The sequence below is a fragment of the Salvelinus fontinalis genome, unplaced genomic scaffold (assembly GCF_029448725.1).
Source record: "Salvelinus fontinalis isolate EN_2023a unplaced genomic scaffold, ASM2944872v1 scaffold_0324, whole genome shotgun sequence".
In the NCBI taxonomy this organism is placed as follows: Eukaryota; Metazoa; Chordata; class Actinopteri; order Salmoniformes; family Salmonidae; genus Salvelinus; species Salvelinus fontinalis.
This window is the reverse complement of record NW_026600533.1, coordinates 29071-45023: the sequence shown is the minus strand read 5'-3', so window position 1 is coordinate 45023 and position 15953 is coordinate 29071. Positions and strand designations below refer to the sequence as shown.

The 15953-nt window shown below is 41.0% G+C and overlaps 1 protein-coding gene across 4 annotated transcripts; it reads right to left on the bottom strand.

The window, feature by feature from the left end:
• Nucleotides 1-5885: 5885 nt before the first annotated feature.
• Nucleotides 5886-14806, bottom strand: LOC129845592 (endonuclease domain-containing 1 protein-like). 4 transcript variants are annotated; one of them, XM_055913449.1, is made up of 3 exons: nucleotides 13381-13414; nucleotides 8683-8936; nucleotides 5886-8157 (listed from the first exon to the last, which is right to left on the bottom strand). In XM_055913449.1, exons 1-3 carry the CDS (start codon nucleotides 13409-13411, stop codon nucleotides 7573-7575), a joined length of 870 nt encoding a protein of 289 aa, XP_055769424.1. In that variant the 5' UTR covers nucleotides 13412-13414; the 3' UTR covers nucleotides 5886-7572. The 4 variants fall into 4 exon arrangements, 3 of the variants coding, with proteins under 3 accessions (XP_055769424.1, XP_055769425.1, XP_055769423.1); XM_055913450.1 differs by lacking the exon at nucleotides 13381-13414 and having other exon boundaries at nucleotides 5886-7968; nucleotides 8683-9713; XM_055913448.1 differs by lacking the exon at nucleotides 13381-13414 and having other exon boundaries at nucleotides 8683-9710.
• Nucleotides 14807-15953: the final 1147 nt, after the last annotated feature.

Below are 15953 nucleotides of genomic sequence, written 5' to 3'. Positions count from 1 at the left end.
TGGACATTTAATCATGTGGATAACATGGGTGGTGTTTACCTACATAACACAACCCACATGGACATTTAATGATGTAGATAACATGGGTGGTGTTTACCTACATAACACAACCCACATGGACATTTAATCATGTAGATAACATGGGTGGTGTTTACTTACATAACACAACCCACATGGACATTTAATCATGTAGATAACATGGGTGGTGTTTACCTACATAACACAGCCCACATGGACATTTAATCATGTAGATAACATGGGTGGTGTTTACCTACATAACACAACCCCCATGGACATTTAATCATGTAGATAACATGGGTGGTGTTTACCTACATAACACAACCCCCATGGACATTTAATCATGTAGATAACATGGGTGGTGTTTACCTACATAACACAACCCACATGGACATTTAATAATGTAGATAACATGGGTGGTGTTTACCTACATAACACAGCCCACATGGACATTTAATGATGTAGATAACATGGGTGGTGTTTACCTACATAACACAACCCACATGGACATTTAATCATGTAGATAACATGGGTGGTGTTTACCTACATAACACAGCCCACATGGACATTTAATGATGTAGATAACATGGGTGGTGTTTACCTACATAACACAGCCCACATGGACATTTAACCATGTAGATAACATGGGTGGTGTTTACCTACATAACACAACCCACATGGACATTTAATCATGTAGATAACATGGGTGGTGTTTACCTACATAACACAACCCACATGGACATTTAATGATGTAGATAACATGGGTGGGTGTTTACCTACATAACACAGCCCATATGGACATTTAATGATGTAGATAACATGGGTGGTGTTTACCTACATAACACAACCCACATGGACATTTAATGATGTAGATAACATGGGTGGTGTTTACCTACATAACACAACCCACATGGACATTTAATCATGTAGATAACATGGGTGGTGTTTACCTACATAACACAACCCACATGGACATTTAATCATGTAGATAACATGGGTGGTGTTTACCTCCATAACACAACCCACATGGACATTTAATCATGTAGATAACATGGGTGGTGTTTACCTACATAACACAGCCCACATGGACATTTAATCATGTAGATAACATGGGTGGTGTTTACCTCCATAACACAGCCCACATGGACATTTAATGATGTAGATAACATGGGTGGTGTTTACCTCCATAACACAGGCCACATGGACATTTAATCATGTAGATAACATGGGTGGTGTTTACCTACATAACACAGCCCACATGGACATTTAATCATGTAGATAACATGGGTGGTGTTTACCTACATAACACAGCCCACATGGACATTTAATCATGTAGATAACATGGGTGGTGTTTACCTCCCACATGGACATTTAATCATGTAGATAACATGGGTGGTGTTTACCTACATAACACAACCCACATGGACATTTAATCATGTAGATAACATGGGTGGTGTTTACCTACATAACACAACCCACATGGACATTTAATCATGTAGATAACATGGGTGGTGTTTACCTACATAACACAACCCACATGGACATTTAATCATGTAGATAACATGGGTGGTGTTTACCTACATAACACAGCCCACATGGACATTTAATCATGTAGATAACATGGGTGGTGTTTACCTCCATAACACAGCCCACATGGACATTTAATCATGTAGATAACATGGGTGGTGTTTACCTACATAACACAACCCACATGGACATTTAATCATGTAGATAACATGGGTGGTGTTTACCTACATAACACAACCCACATGGACATTTAATCATGTAGATAACATGGGTGGTGTTTACCTCCCACATGGACATTTAATCATGTAGATAACATGGGTGGTGGAACACGTAATGATGCCATTTATTTGGAACCGTTCTCCTGTATGTGGGTGGCAGAAACGTTCACACTTCATCATATTGTTGCACTGGGCTCAGCATCTGCATTTATAGCTACCAATCAGAAGAGGGCGTAAAAGAGCCTGGCTCGTTTTCTTTTGTGGCTGGAAGTTTGGCATGGACCAATTTGTCGCGTAAATTGCGACCTCTCCTTTATATAATACGGGATGGGTTCTTCAATTTACCCGACCTCTCCTATATACAATACGTGGTGGGTTCTTAAATTTACCCGACCTCTCCTATATACAATACGGGTGGGTTCTTCAATTTACCCGACCTCTCCTATATACAATACGGGTGGGTTCTTAAATTTACCCGACCTCTCCTATATACAACATTTACATTTACATTTAAGTCATTTAGCAGACGCTCTTATCCAGAGCGACTTACAATAAGTGGTGGGTTGTTAAATTCAGCTGGCAGAGCTGGGTCTGATAAAACATGACAATGGTTCTCTAAGGAGTTATCTTATCCATAAAGAACTTCTCACAATCTGCAACGTCACTGAACTTCACCACTACATGTCTGTGCATCTGTCTGTCTGTCATTCTGTCTGTGTGACTCTGTCGAGATTTAGGTTCCCAAGGAAGGTACTCCTGATAGCGCTCAAACCCGTCTGGATCTTGACACTCTGAACATACGTTCTGCATCATATCTCTTACACCAGATATGATATTTTTGTATTTTGTACATTGTAAAAGGGTATTTTCTTTTTGTTTGCTGCAAAAACTGCATAACCTGCTTGGAACGAAATACTGCTGTGAAACCTACAGGAGACGTATCTTAATTTGATCATCCTGTTGTTGTAGGAATTTTCCTGCACAGAATGAAATGCTAATTTGTAATGTATTCCAGGTTAAAAAGGCTTCTAAAGTTTGTATTTTCTTCTTTAAAATGTCATACTTTTTTTGACCAAACAATTTTTTAACAACCCCTAGAAAAATGTCCATTAATTAAAAACAACATAACAATTTCCTGTTTCTGTAGGATAATTTCTGTTGTGTGAAACTGTCTCAAATGAATATATTCATCCAAGATATCTTTTCTATTCACTACTAAAGTGACACGTCATATTCCAGGAAGTAGACTTGTAGTTTTTGTAGTCTTTCTGAATAGTCTTCAATGGGTAAAAACGCATCGCAATGGTCTTCAAGCCAAATAATCCATTAAAGGAATCTAGGCAGAGGTAAATTCATCCAAAAACAAAATATGTATTTTATATAAATATATATATCAATCAATCAATTGAAACCTGTCCTGTCCACAGAGGTCATGGATTGGAGGTTTGAAAACTGAAACAAGGCTGCCACCTGCTGGTGAGATGATTTGAGAACACTGCTTGAAAATCCTTTTTTAAATAATTTAACCTTTAATTAACTAGGCAAGTCGGTAAAGAACAAATTCTTATTTACAATGACGGCCTACCCCGGCCAAACCTGGACGATGCTGGGCCAATTGTGCGCCACCCTGTGGGACTCCCAATCACGGCAGGATGTGATGCAGCCTGGATTTTGACCACCTCCAGGTATGTTTAGAGACATGGTAGCTTCTTGCCCAGCTCCAGGTATGTTTAGAGACATGGTAGCTTCTTGACCAGCTCCAGGTATGTTTTGAGACATGGTAGCTTCTTGACCAGCTCCAGGTATGTTTAGAGACATGGTAGCTTCTTGACCAGCTCCAGGTATGTTTAGAGACATGGTAGCTTCTTGACCAGCTCCAGGTATGTTTAGAGACATGGTAGCTTCTTGACCAGCTCCAGGTATGTTTTGAGACATGGTAGCTTCTTGACTAGCTCCAGGTATGTTTAGAGACATGGTAGCTTCTTGACCAGCTCCAGGTATGTTTAGAGACATGGTAGCTTCTTGACCAGCTCCAGGTATGTTTAGAGACATGGTAGCATCTTGACCAGCTCCAGGTATGTTTAGAGACATGGTAGCTTCATGACCAGCTCCAGGTATGTTTAGAGACATGGTAGCTTCTTGACCAGCTCCAGGTATGTTTAGAGACATGGTAGCTTCTTGACCAGCTCCAGGTATGTTTAGAGACATGGTAGCTTCTTGACCAGCTCCAGGTATGTTTAGAGACATGGTAGCTTCTTGACCAGCTCCAGGTATGTTTTGAGACATGGTAGCTTCTTGACCAGCTCCAGGTATGTTTAGAGACATGGTAGCTTCTTGACCAGCTCCAGGTATGTTTAGAGACATGGTAGCTTCTTGATCAGCTCCAGGTATGTTTAGAGACATGGTAGCTTCTTGACCAGCTCCAGGTATGTTTTGAGACATGGTAGCTTCTTGACCAGCTCCAGGTATGTTTAGAGACATGGTAGCTTCTTGACCAGCTCCAGGTATGTTTTGAGACATGGTAGCTTCTTGACCAGCTCCAGGTATGTTTAGAGACATGGTAGCTTCTTGACCAGCTCCAGGTATGTTTAGAGACATGGTAGCTTCTTGACCAGCTCCAGGTATGTTTAGAGACATGGTAGCTTCTAGACCAGCTCCAGGTATGTTTAGAGACATGGTAGCTTCTTGACCAGCTCCAGGTATGTTTAGAGACATGGTAGCTTCTTGACCAGCTCCAGGTATGTTTAGAGACATGGTAGATTCTTGACCAGCTCCAGGTATGTTTAGAGACATGGTAGCTTCTTGACCAGCTCCAGGTATGTTTAGAGACATGGTAGCTTCTTGACCAGCTCCAGGTATGTTTAGAGACATGGTAGCTTCTTGACCAGCTCCAGGTGTGTTTAGAGACATGGTAGCTTCTTGACCAGCTCCAGGTATGTTTTGAGACATGGTAGCTTCTTGACCAGCTCCAGGTATGTTTTGAGACATGGTAGCTTCTTGACCAGCTCCAGGTATGTTTAGAGACATGGTAGCTTCTTGACCAGCTCCAGGTATGTTTAGAGACATGGTAGCTTCTTGACCAGCTCCAGGTATGTTTAGAGACATGGTAGCTTCTTGACCAGCTCCAGGTATGTTTTGAGACATGGTAGCTTCTTGACCAGCTCCAGGTATGTTTAGAGACATGGTAGCTTCTTGACCAGCTCCAGGTATGTTTTAAGACATGGTAGCTTCTTGACCAGCTCCAGGTATGTTTAGAGACATGGTAGCTTCTTGACCAGCTCCAGGTATGTTTAGAGACATGGTAGCTTCTTGACCAGCTCCAGGTATGTTTAGAGACATGGTAGCTTCTTGACCAGCTCCAGGTATGTTTAGAGACATGGTAGCTTCTTGACCAGCTCCAGGTATGTTTAGAGACATGGTAGCTTCTTGACCAGCTCCAGGTATGTTTAGAGACATGGTAGCTTCTTGACCAGCTCCAGGTATGTTTTGAGACATGGTAGCTTCTTGACCAGCTCCAGGTATGTTTAGAGACATGGTAGCTTCTTGACCAGCTCCAGGTATGTTTAGAGACATGGTAGCTTCTTGACCAGCTCCAGGTATGTTTTGAGACATGGTAGCTTCTTGACCAGCTCCAGGTATGTTTAGAGACATGGTAGCTTCTTGACCAGCTCCAGGTATGTTTTGAGACATGGTAGCTTCTTGACCAGCTCCAGGTATGTTTAGAGACATGGTAGCTTCTTGACCAGGTCCAGGTATGTTTTGAGACATGGTAGCTTCTTGACCAGCTCCAGGTATGTTTAGAGACATGGTAGCTTCTTGACCAGCTCCAGGTATGTTTTGAGACATGGTAGCTTCTTGACCAGCTCCAGGTATGTTTAGAGACATGGTATATTCTTGACCAGGTCCAGGTATGTTTTGAGACATGGTAGCTAGCTGGTATGCTGGACTGGTTGGACACATAGTTAAGGCAAAGTTTGAATGAATAACTGACAACTAAAATAGTACGTTCAATCATTTATATTTTTAGCTCAAATAACGTGGTTTAATGTTGAATTGGAACATTTTGGAGTCACTTGGTTACATTTAAACAGCATGAGAACAAAACACCAGACTCTCACAGGCTTCATTCATTATAGATGTTTATTCCTTCAGATGGGAAGAAGATGGATACATACAGTGATAGAATTACATTCAGAACATATAATAGTATCTCTATGGTAACAGTGATAGAATTACATTCAGAACATATAATAGTATCTCTATGGTAACAGGGATAGAATTACATTCAGAACATATAATAGTATCTCTATGGTAACAGTGATAGAATTACATTCAGAACATATAATATTATCTCTATGGTAACAGTGATAGAATTACATTCAGAACATATAATAGTATCTCTATGGTAACAGTGATAGAATTACATTCAGAACATATAATAGTATCTCTATGGTAACAGTGATAGAATTACATTCAGAACATATAATAGTATCTCTATGGTAACAGTGATAGAATTACATTCAGAACATATAATAGTATCTCTATGGTAACAGTGATAGAATTACATTCAGAACATATAATAGTATCTCCATGGTAACAGTCATAAGGAAGTCACAACCTGACAAACTGTAGGCCAGGGTTGGGGTTAATTCTATTTCAATTCCAAATGTTCCTCATTGAAAAGCATTGCAGAGAAATGGATTTCCAGTGTACTTCTAGAACTGACTGGAATTGAAATGGAATTGACCTCAGCCCTGCTGGAAGCCTAATTATTAACATTAACAAGAGTAATGGCAGCACATCATCAAGGAATTAAACTGTATTTATTTATTAAAATAGAATTCTGTTCCCTTACATACTTTTTATATTTGAAATAAACAGAGAAGAGATGGACAGAGAGGGAAGAGAAGAGTATAGAATATAGATATATATAGACATAGAAGAGATGGACAGAGAGGGAAGAGAAGAGTATAGAATATAGATATATATAGACATAGAAGAGATGGACAGAGAGGGAAGAGAAGAGTATAGACTATAGATATATATAGACATAGAAGAGATGGACAGAGAGGGAAGAGAAGAGTATAGAATATAGATATATAGACATAGAAGAGATGGACAGAGAGGGAAGAGAAGAGTATAGAATATAGATATATATAGACATAGAAGAGATGGGTAGAGAGGGGAGAGAAGAGTATAGAATATAGATATATATAGACATAGAAGAGATGGGTAGAGAGGGGAGAGAAGAGTATAGACTATAGATATATATAGACATAGAAGAGATGGGTAGAGAGGGGAGAGAAGAGTATAGACTATAGACATATATATAGACATAGAAGAGAAAAATATTACAATTGAAAGTGTACATATGTTGACATGTAACCCTCATTACCATTATAACCCTCATTACCATTATAACCCTCATTACCATTACAACCCTCATTACCATTATAACCCTCATTACCATTACAACCCTCATTACCATTACAACCCTCATTACCATTACAACCCTCATTACCATTATAACCCTCATTACCATTATAACCCTCATTACCATTACAACCCTCATTACCATTATAACCCTCATTACCATTATAACCCTCATTACCATTACAACCCCCATTACCATTACAACCCCCATTACCATTGTAACCCTCATAACCCTGATAATCATTAGTCTAACAGTAATGATAGTTTGTTGATATGGTGTGAGCATCTGTACCCAGATCATCCAAAGAACCTTCCAGAACTATTTCTCATGGAATTGTAAAGATTCCTCACTACGGAAGGAATTCTTCCAACTGGGTTAGGAGGAAGTGGTAGGTTTAGGACCTCTTGGACAATCTTCTGGGAACACCTTGACAGGACCATCTTTACCTTTGTAATATCTGTTCAACATGATTTCGAGTGCTCCCAAGGTTTGTTGATCCAATGCCCCTGTCCCCTTCTTGTTCTCCCCCCAGTATGCTCCGGCCATCCACTTCTTGTTCTTCTTGTACTTCTTGTTTTCACAGCAGTAGGCTGTCCACATGAGATACGGGATGTTCACTCGGTTGTTCAGTTTGGTTTTGTTGTTGTTGGGAACTGCTCCAGTCACCACATAGGCTTTTATCTGGTCGTTAGCATCCTTACAGTTAAGCTTCAGAGTTCCTCTGACATTTCCCTCCATTGTCTTCCAGCTGCCATCGTTGAAGGACACCACCTGGGGAACGATGTTGGTCAGGGTAAAGGTGGACTTCTGAGTATCAAGGTCATGAGCATGTGAACTTGGGAAGAGGTGACCTCTGTTCACCCCTCTATATTTTGAGTTTTTATAGTCCTTTTGCTCAGCCTGGTGTTTGTAACTGCCTCCCTCTTGTATCTGCATTTCAGTGCGGTTTACCCCTTCGAGCTGCAGGAAACAATCATTCATTCACAAGTTTTCTGTACAATAAACCCCCTTTTCTGTACAATAAAGCCTCTCTTTTTTTGGGGGGTTTCACAATCAAGACAATCAAGTCTCTATACCCTCCATAGTGGTAGTTCTATATTCTGTAACATAACTGTCTGTGATATACAGCAGTAAACAAATACACATGTTATGTTATATGACAAACATTAGTCCTACCTGAGGCTCCATCATCCAGGACTGACTAGGTAACATAACTGTCTGTGATATATACCAGTAAATAAATACACATGTTATGTTATATGACAAACATTAGTCCTACCTGAGGCTCCATCATCCAGGACTGACTAGGTAACACAACTGTCTGTGATATATACCAGTAAATAAATACACATGTTATGTTATATGACAAACATTAGTCCTACCTGAGGCTCCATCATCCAGGACTGACTAGGTAACATAACTGTCTGTGATATATACCAGTAAATAAATACACATGTTATGTTATATGACAAACATTAGTCCTACCCCAGGCTCGATCATCCAGCGATCTATTGGTCGACCCGTTGTATTACCAGTGAAGGTGTAGGCTGAGAACACAGGGATCCGGTTGAATGTGTCGTAGAGAGTTGCAAACCTGTAGAAGTTTTTGTACTTCTGGCAGATCGGCTTGTAGGGGCCATCGTCCTTGAATATCCCACCAACCAAAATACCTGGGAGATTTGGAGTTGTCCCCTTCAGGAAGAAACTCTTGCACTGTGGAACATCACTGAACTTCTTCACTACATGAGAGAGAGCAGGAGGAAGGAGAGAGAGAAGGAGGAGAGTAGAGAGATGATTCAATATCCCCATCATCACCTGAAGACTGTACACCACAGAGACAAAGATGAAGTTACAGAGACCAGTTGGTAGACTGGAGACTGTTGATCTGAGTCAGGACAGACTGCTTTAAATAGTTATTTCAGAGACCAGTTGGTAGACTGGAGACTGTTGATCTGAGTCAGGACAGACTGCTTTAAATAGGTTTTCAGAGACTCCTCCTTCATGTGTCAAGACAGAAAGAGTTGATTTGCATAAACTCCTCTGTATGTTTCCATGGAAACTGCTGTAACAAATAACATGTGACTCACCTGTAGTTTCTAACATGTATGGACCCAGAACTTAATCACACAAGATTATAGTTCTGGGTGAATGAGATTAGACTGCTCTAAATAGTGACTGCATCCACACTTTGGTTCTGGTAGAACAACGTTTTAGGATAAAAACATGACTTTACTCAGCATAGAGTCTGTCAGAAGATACACATCACACTATTACAACAGTGGGACTGTTCTGGAATTACGGTTGCTGAGTTCACATTCATTAATATCCCACAAGGTTTAGCGACTCAGCAACTCAAAAACTCAAAGAAGTAAACTTGCATTTCCCTTGACCAACAAGTCAACATATTTACTATGATGTCTCAAAGGCCTCACATACATTACAGATATGATTACAACTGAATGAAACGGAGGAAGATGTGTCCAACTGAATGAAACGGAGGAAGACGTGTCCAACTGAATGAAACGGAGGAAGACGTGTCCAACTGAATGAAACGGAGGAAGACGTGTCCAACTGAATGAAATGGAGGAAGATGTGTCCAACTGAATGAAACGGAGGAAGACGTGTCCAACTGAATGAAACGGAGGAAGACGTGTCCAACTGAATGAAACGGAGGAAGACGTGTCCAACTGAATGAAACGGAGGAAGATGTGTCCAACTGAATGAAACGGAGGAAGATGTGTCCAACTGAATGAAACGGAGGAAGATGTGTCCAACTGAATGAAACGGAGGAAGATGTGTCCAACTGAATGAAACGGAGGAAGATGTGTCCAACTGAATGAAACGGAGGAAGATGTGTCCAACTGAATGAAACGGAGGAAGATGTGTCCAACTGAATGAAACGGAGGAAGATGTGTCCAACTGAATGAAACGGAGGAAGACGTGTCCAACTGAATGAAACGGAGGAAGATGTGTCCAACTGAATGAAACGGAGGAAGATGTGTCCAACTGAATGAAACGGAGGAAGATGTGTCCAACTGAATGAAACGGAGGAAGATGTGTCCAACTGAATGAAACGGAGGATGTTTCATTAATTAATTAATAAAGTAATGGATGTTTCATTTACTGGTGTTGTTGGAGGACCTTGTGTACAACTTGGTGTATTCTGTGGTCTGAACACTGAGTTTATTTCCAGTAACTGAAGTAGGTCACAGTAAGAGTTGACACAAGGCTGTGTATGTAGAGTTAGAAAATGTGGTTCCTAACAACACTGTGGTCAGAGCAGCACTGGACTGATTAACACCTCAGACTCAGCAGCTGTAGATTCTTCAGTTGAGGCCTTTTCTCAGTAAGAGTAGAGGAGACTGGGGAACAAACTAACACTTTTAGACTTTAGTTTATTATGAAAATATTATTTAAGTTAGATTTATCATACTTTTATACAAACAACATATCTCAGCTACCATTACACACTAAGTATGTTCCTAGGACATACCAGTCATTTACAATTCAACCAAGTGGTGGGAATTAAATGTTACAATTGACCCAGTAGGTGAATGTTCCACAGGTCAATAATTTAACAAAAAGAGAGGAGGCAAGTATATTTACTCAAGTGTCTCAAAAACCTTTTTTTATTGAAGAAAAAACTTCAATAAAACTAAAAGTAATCAATGGATTTAAACAAAACCTCTTGGTCATGTAGCGACTAGAGCTGGGCGATATGGCCAAAAGATCATATTGTATTTTTCACATTTTTGATGGTATTTAATGTTTTTGATTAATAAAAGTTGTCCAAGAGAGCGGAGAGGGATGGCTCAAGTAGCAGAGTAAACTATAAAAATGGACGTTACACACAGCGTATCACATTTAACAAACCAAACATTCAAATACCGTTCTAGAAAGTAAAGTAAAAACTCAAACCGGTCCTTGTATCAACACTGGTATATAGTAAAATACAGTATACCGCCCAGCCCTAGTAGAGACACTAACCAACCATTATCACATTGAATAAGAGCTTTCTACCTGGTTTCTAATTGGACTTATTTATCTGTTACAACTGACCCTGTGTTACTTTGTTCCCCAGTCTACCCTACCTTCATGTATAATATTTAAAGTGACTGCTTCACTTAAGTAAAACATGTTTAACTTCTTCACCTACATACAAATGTTAAACAGCTGAAGCAGGTCACACAGTTTTACTTCCTGTAAAGGTGTGGACGTTTATTTGCTAAGTGTTCACATCAAATGTTGCCTTAAATGTTGGTCTTGTATGAAATACTATTGTTGGGGGTTACCCTGGGGGTCGGAGGTGGGGCTACACCAATGCCATGATTAATAAAATGCTAATTAATTACTTAAAAATCATACAATGTGATTTTCTGGATTTTTGTTTTAGATTCAACTCTCACAGTTGAAGTGTACCTATGATAAAAAATTACAGACCTCTACATGCTTTGTAAGTAGGAAAACCTGCAAAATCGGCAGTGTATCAAATACTTGTTCTCCCCACTGTATGTGATAACCTTTGTGTGCTTGCAATGTGCAACGATGTAAAAGTACTGGGTGATGGAGATGTACTACGTTAGTTCTCAGGCTGAGAACTGTCTGCTCCTGCTGATAGTCACTCAGCCGCAAGGCCAAGATGTTCTGAAAGTAGCAAAGAGCCTGAGACCACACAGGTGTGGTTGATGGCTCATAGCAGAGTGACAAACCACAGTCTTGACATGCTTTTCTAATCTTAGATACCTTGTATCTAATCCAATGCCACAATGTTAAGGTATGATTGACGTATGCATTTGACATAGGTTGTCCACACCACCTGGTATAAAGTTGTTGTCCACACCACCTGGTATAAAGTTGTTGTCCACACCACCTGGTATAAAGTTGTTGTCCACACCACCTGGTATAAAGTTGTTGTCCACACCACCTGGTATAAAGTTGTTGTCCACACCACCTGGTATAAAGTTGTTGTCCACACCACCTGGTATAAAGAGTGTTGTCTCCTGTTTTACCACACAGATCTTTACTATAGACTACTGAGGTATTCTGGATGTGAATCTCTGTCTGCAATTACATTTTATTACTAAAGAGTTTTACACTAAGGTTCCTGTGTCATCTATCTGGAACACTGATTGTTGAAGGAAACTCACATCACCCCAGACAAAGGACACTATGAATCAATTTCTTATTTCATGAAACTACAGGAATCCTTTGTTTCAGGGAAACATTATATTTGTTCAACATGCGTGTGGGGAGGAGTTCCCCTTTCTGTCCAATGAGGTCATTTCTGGACAATATTTCAGCAAGTAAAATTATGGTTCTACTTTAGAATGTGGAACACACAGCCAATAGGGAGGTTTGATTGTTACACATGATAAATAGTCACACCTGTTCCACATACAGAGGAGTTTATCCAACCCTCCTTGTCCAGTCTTGACCACTAATTATACCAGACAGGACTCATCTTCATACAGAGGAGTTTATCCAACCCTCCTTGTCCAGTCTTGACCACTAATTATACCAGACAGGACTCATCTTCATACAGAGGAGTTTATCCAACCCTCCTTGTCCAGTCTTGACCACTAATTATACCAGACAGGACTCATCTTCATACAGAGGAGTTTATCCAACCCTCCTTGTCCAGTCTTGACCACTAATTATACCAGACAGGACTCATCTTCATACAGAGGAGTTTATCCAACCCTCCTTGTCCAGTCTTGACCACTAATTATACCAGACAGGACTCATCTTCATACAGAGGAGTTTATCCAACCCTCCTTGTCCAGTCTTGACAACTAATTATACCAGACAGGACTCATCTTCATACAGAGGAATTTATCCAACCCTCCTTGTCCAGTCTGACCACTAATTATACCAGACAGGACTCATCTTCATACAGAGGAGTTTATCCAACCCTCCTTGTCCAGTCTTGACCACTAATTATACCAGACAGGACTCATCTTCATACAGAGGAGTTTATCCAACCCTCCTTGTCCAGTCTTGACCACTAATTATACCAGACAGGACTCATCTTCATACAGAGGAGTTTATCCAACCCTCCTTGTCCAGCCTTGACCACTAATTATACCAGACAGGACTAACTCTAGGCCAGTTCCTCTGTTTACTTCAGACACATCTTCTTCCACATATCATCACAGAAAAGTTAATCAGTTAGATAATGTTTACCCAGTGTCATCCTGAGGCATTGATAGATCATGAGAGAAGAAAATATTAAATTACCATTTCTAAGCTGCTCATTTATTATGGAAAAACTCACCCCAGCACTTTCTGAGGCAGGAAGGACATCACCCTCTTCTGATCTTCACCCCACCAGGGACAGTGATGAACTGTGAGCTCTGTAGGAGGCTCCTGGTAAACAGCATCCGGTCAATCCACTGCTGCTTCTTGTTGAGAGATGCCCGCCGGCTCTCTGGAATCACCAGCTGCATTTAAGGGAGAGAGAGAGAGAGGCAGGAAGGACATCACCCTCTTCTGGTCTTCACCCCACTGGGGCAAGTTCAGAAGCCTGGGGTGGATACAAGAGGGCCTGGGGTAGATCACCAGGGACAGGGGCCGAACGTGAGGCAGGAGGGAGCGCTGGAGGTACCTGTATGTCCAAGGGTTCATACCTAATACATACAGAGAATACATAAGTGACAGATACAGTACTAAGCATTCTCAGCACCATGACAGCAGATCTACAGCATGAAAGGTAAGTGACAGATACTAGATTTAGTTGTGTAACTAAAGGACAAAGAATGCATAGGCCTTTATGACAGATACAGGAAGGAGTGTCATAATGGAAGGGGTTTCATCTGTAAAAAGTCCACACTGCATTTATGGAAAGCTGTGTATCATTCAATACATGGACAAATAGTAAGATTAACACAATGCATATCTTCCATTATTGTAAAGTATTCATGCTTGCAGAATGCCAAGGGAATTGAGTAGCCTACCTAACATTGCAATACATTGCAGAACCATATTCATGTGTAGATTGAATTGTAAGGCAAATATCCCGATTATCACACCATTAAACTAGATAACATAATACATGTATTAGCTAATCCATGACTGATACATGTTGAATAAAACTGTTATACACTGGAACCGAAAATAAACTACTGTACAGTAGCATGTTAAAGTTACTGTACTGTAACCTGCATCACGTACACACTATTTCACAACTTCACAGACGTCTTACACCATACAACAAAGCACGAATTTAAGCGTAGCATTAAAATAGCTACGATTGTAAAAATACTATTGAAAATGCAGACAAGTGGCCGCTGATTGTACCGGTAGTTACCGATACCAAACCAATGCTACGGGTATCATAGGTAGATGACTGCAGAGATAGAACTGTATAATGTTTTCAATTCACTTTTCCGTTCTTCTTACAACTTCACAGATGTAGCAATAAGATTACAATCCATTTCATCCAACCTTATTAAAGATACTTCCTCTGTAACTCTCCTTGTGATTTAAACAATGATCCGATGAAGGGAAAGTGTCTTCTTCTTCGATGGAGTTTAACGGCGGTTGACATCCAATGTTAAGGTGCATTACCGCCACCAGCTGGACGAGGTATTAAATAAGAAACGTAAAAACAATATCCCGGATAAGAGGTAGAACGATATCATATAAAATAAAACACGTCAACTAAAAAAAACATCATACGTCTTCAATCACAGTCCAGTCCAAAATACATCCCTACACCGGCTCAGGGGCCTGTGATGGGGCTACATTCACCGACAGGATTTCTTGCACCGAGGAAATCAGGAAGACCCCCAAAAACGTTCAGCGCATTCACAATGATTCCAATGTTCTTAGACTTCTTCTCTGCTTGTGTTGTACAGTTTATGACCATTGTATTATTTATGCCATTTCCCACCTGGACAAAATGAACACCTGTGTGATAATGCTGTTTGTTGACTACAGCTCGGCGTTCAACTCTATAGGGCCCTCAAAGATCATCAATAAGCTTAGGACCCTGGGACTAAACACCTCCCACCGCAACTGGATCCTGGACTTCCTGACGGGCTGCCCCCAGGTGGTAAGGGTAGGTAACAACACATCCGCCACTCTGATCCTCAACACGGGGCGCCTCAGGGGTGTGTGCTCAGTCACCTCCTGTTCACTCATGACTGCACGGCCAGGCACGACTCCAACCCCATCATTACGTTTGCTGATGACACAACAGTGGTAGGCCTGATCACCGACAACGATGAGACAGCCTATAGGGAGGAGGTCAGAGACCTGATCGGGTGGTGCCAGGATAACAACCTCTCCCCCAACATGATCAAGACAAAGGAGATGATTGTGGACTATAGGAAAAGGAGCACCGAGCACGCCCCCATTCTCATCGACAGGGCTGTAGTGGAGCAGGTTGAGAGCTTCAAGTTCCTTGATGTTCACATCACCAACAAACTAGAATGGTCCAAACACACCAAGACAGTCGTGAAGAGGGCAAGACAAAGCCTATTCCCCCTCAGGAGACTGAACATATTTGGCGTGGGTCCCCAGGTCCTCAAAATGTTCTACAGCTGCACCATCGAGAGCATCCTGACGGGTTGCATCACTGCCTGGTATGACAACTACTTGGCCTCCGACTGCAAGGCACAACAGAGGGATGTGTGTACGGCCCAGGTTTCCTGCCATCCAGGACCTCTATGCCAGACAGTGTCAGAGGAAGGCCCTACAAATTGTCAAAGACTCCAGCCACCCCAGTCATAGACTGTTCGTTCTGCTACCACATG

Coding starts and splice junctions, on each gene's coding strand:
- LOC129845592 (XM_055913448.1), bottom strand. CDS start 9,009: ATGATGGGGATATTGAATCATCTCTCTACTCTCCTCCTTCTCTCTCTC. Junction 8,158..8,682: donor GCTGGATGATCGAGCCTGGG/GTAGGACTAATG, acceptor TGTTTCCTGCAG/CTCGAAGGGGTAAACCGCAC.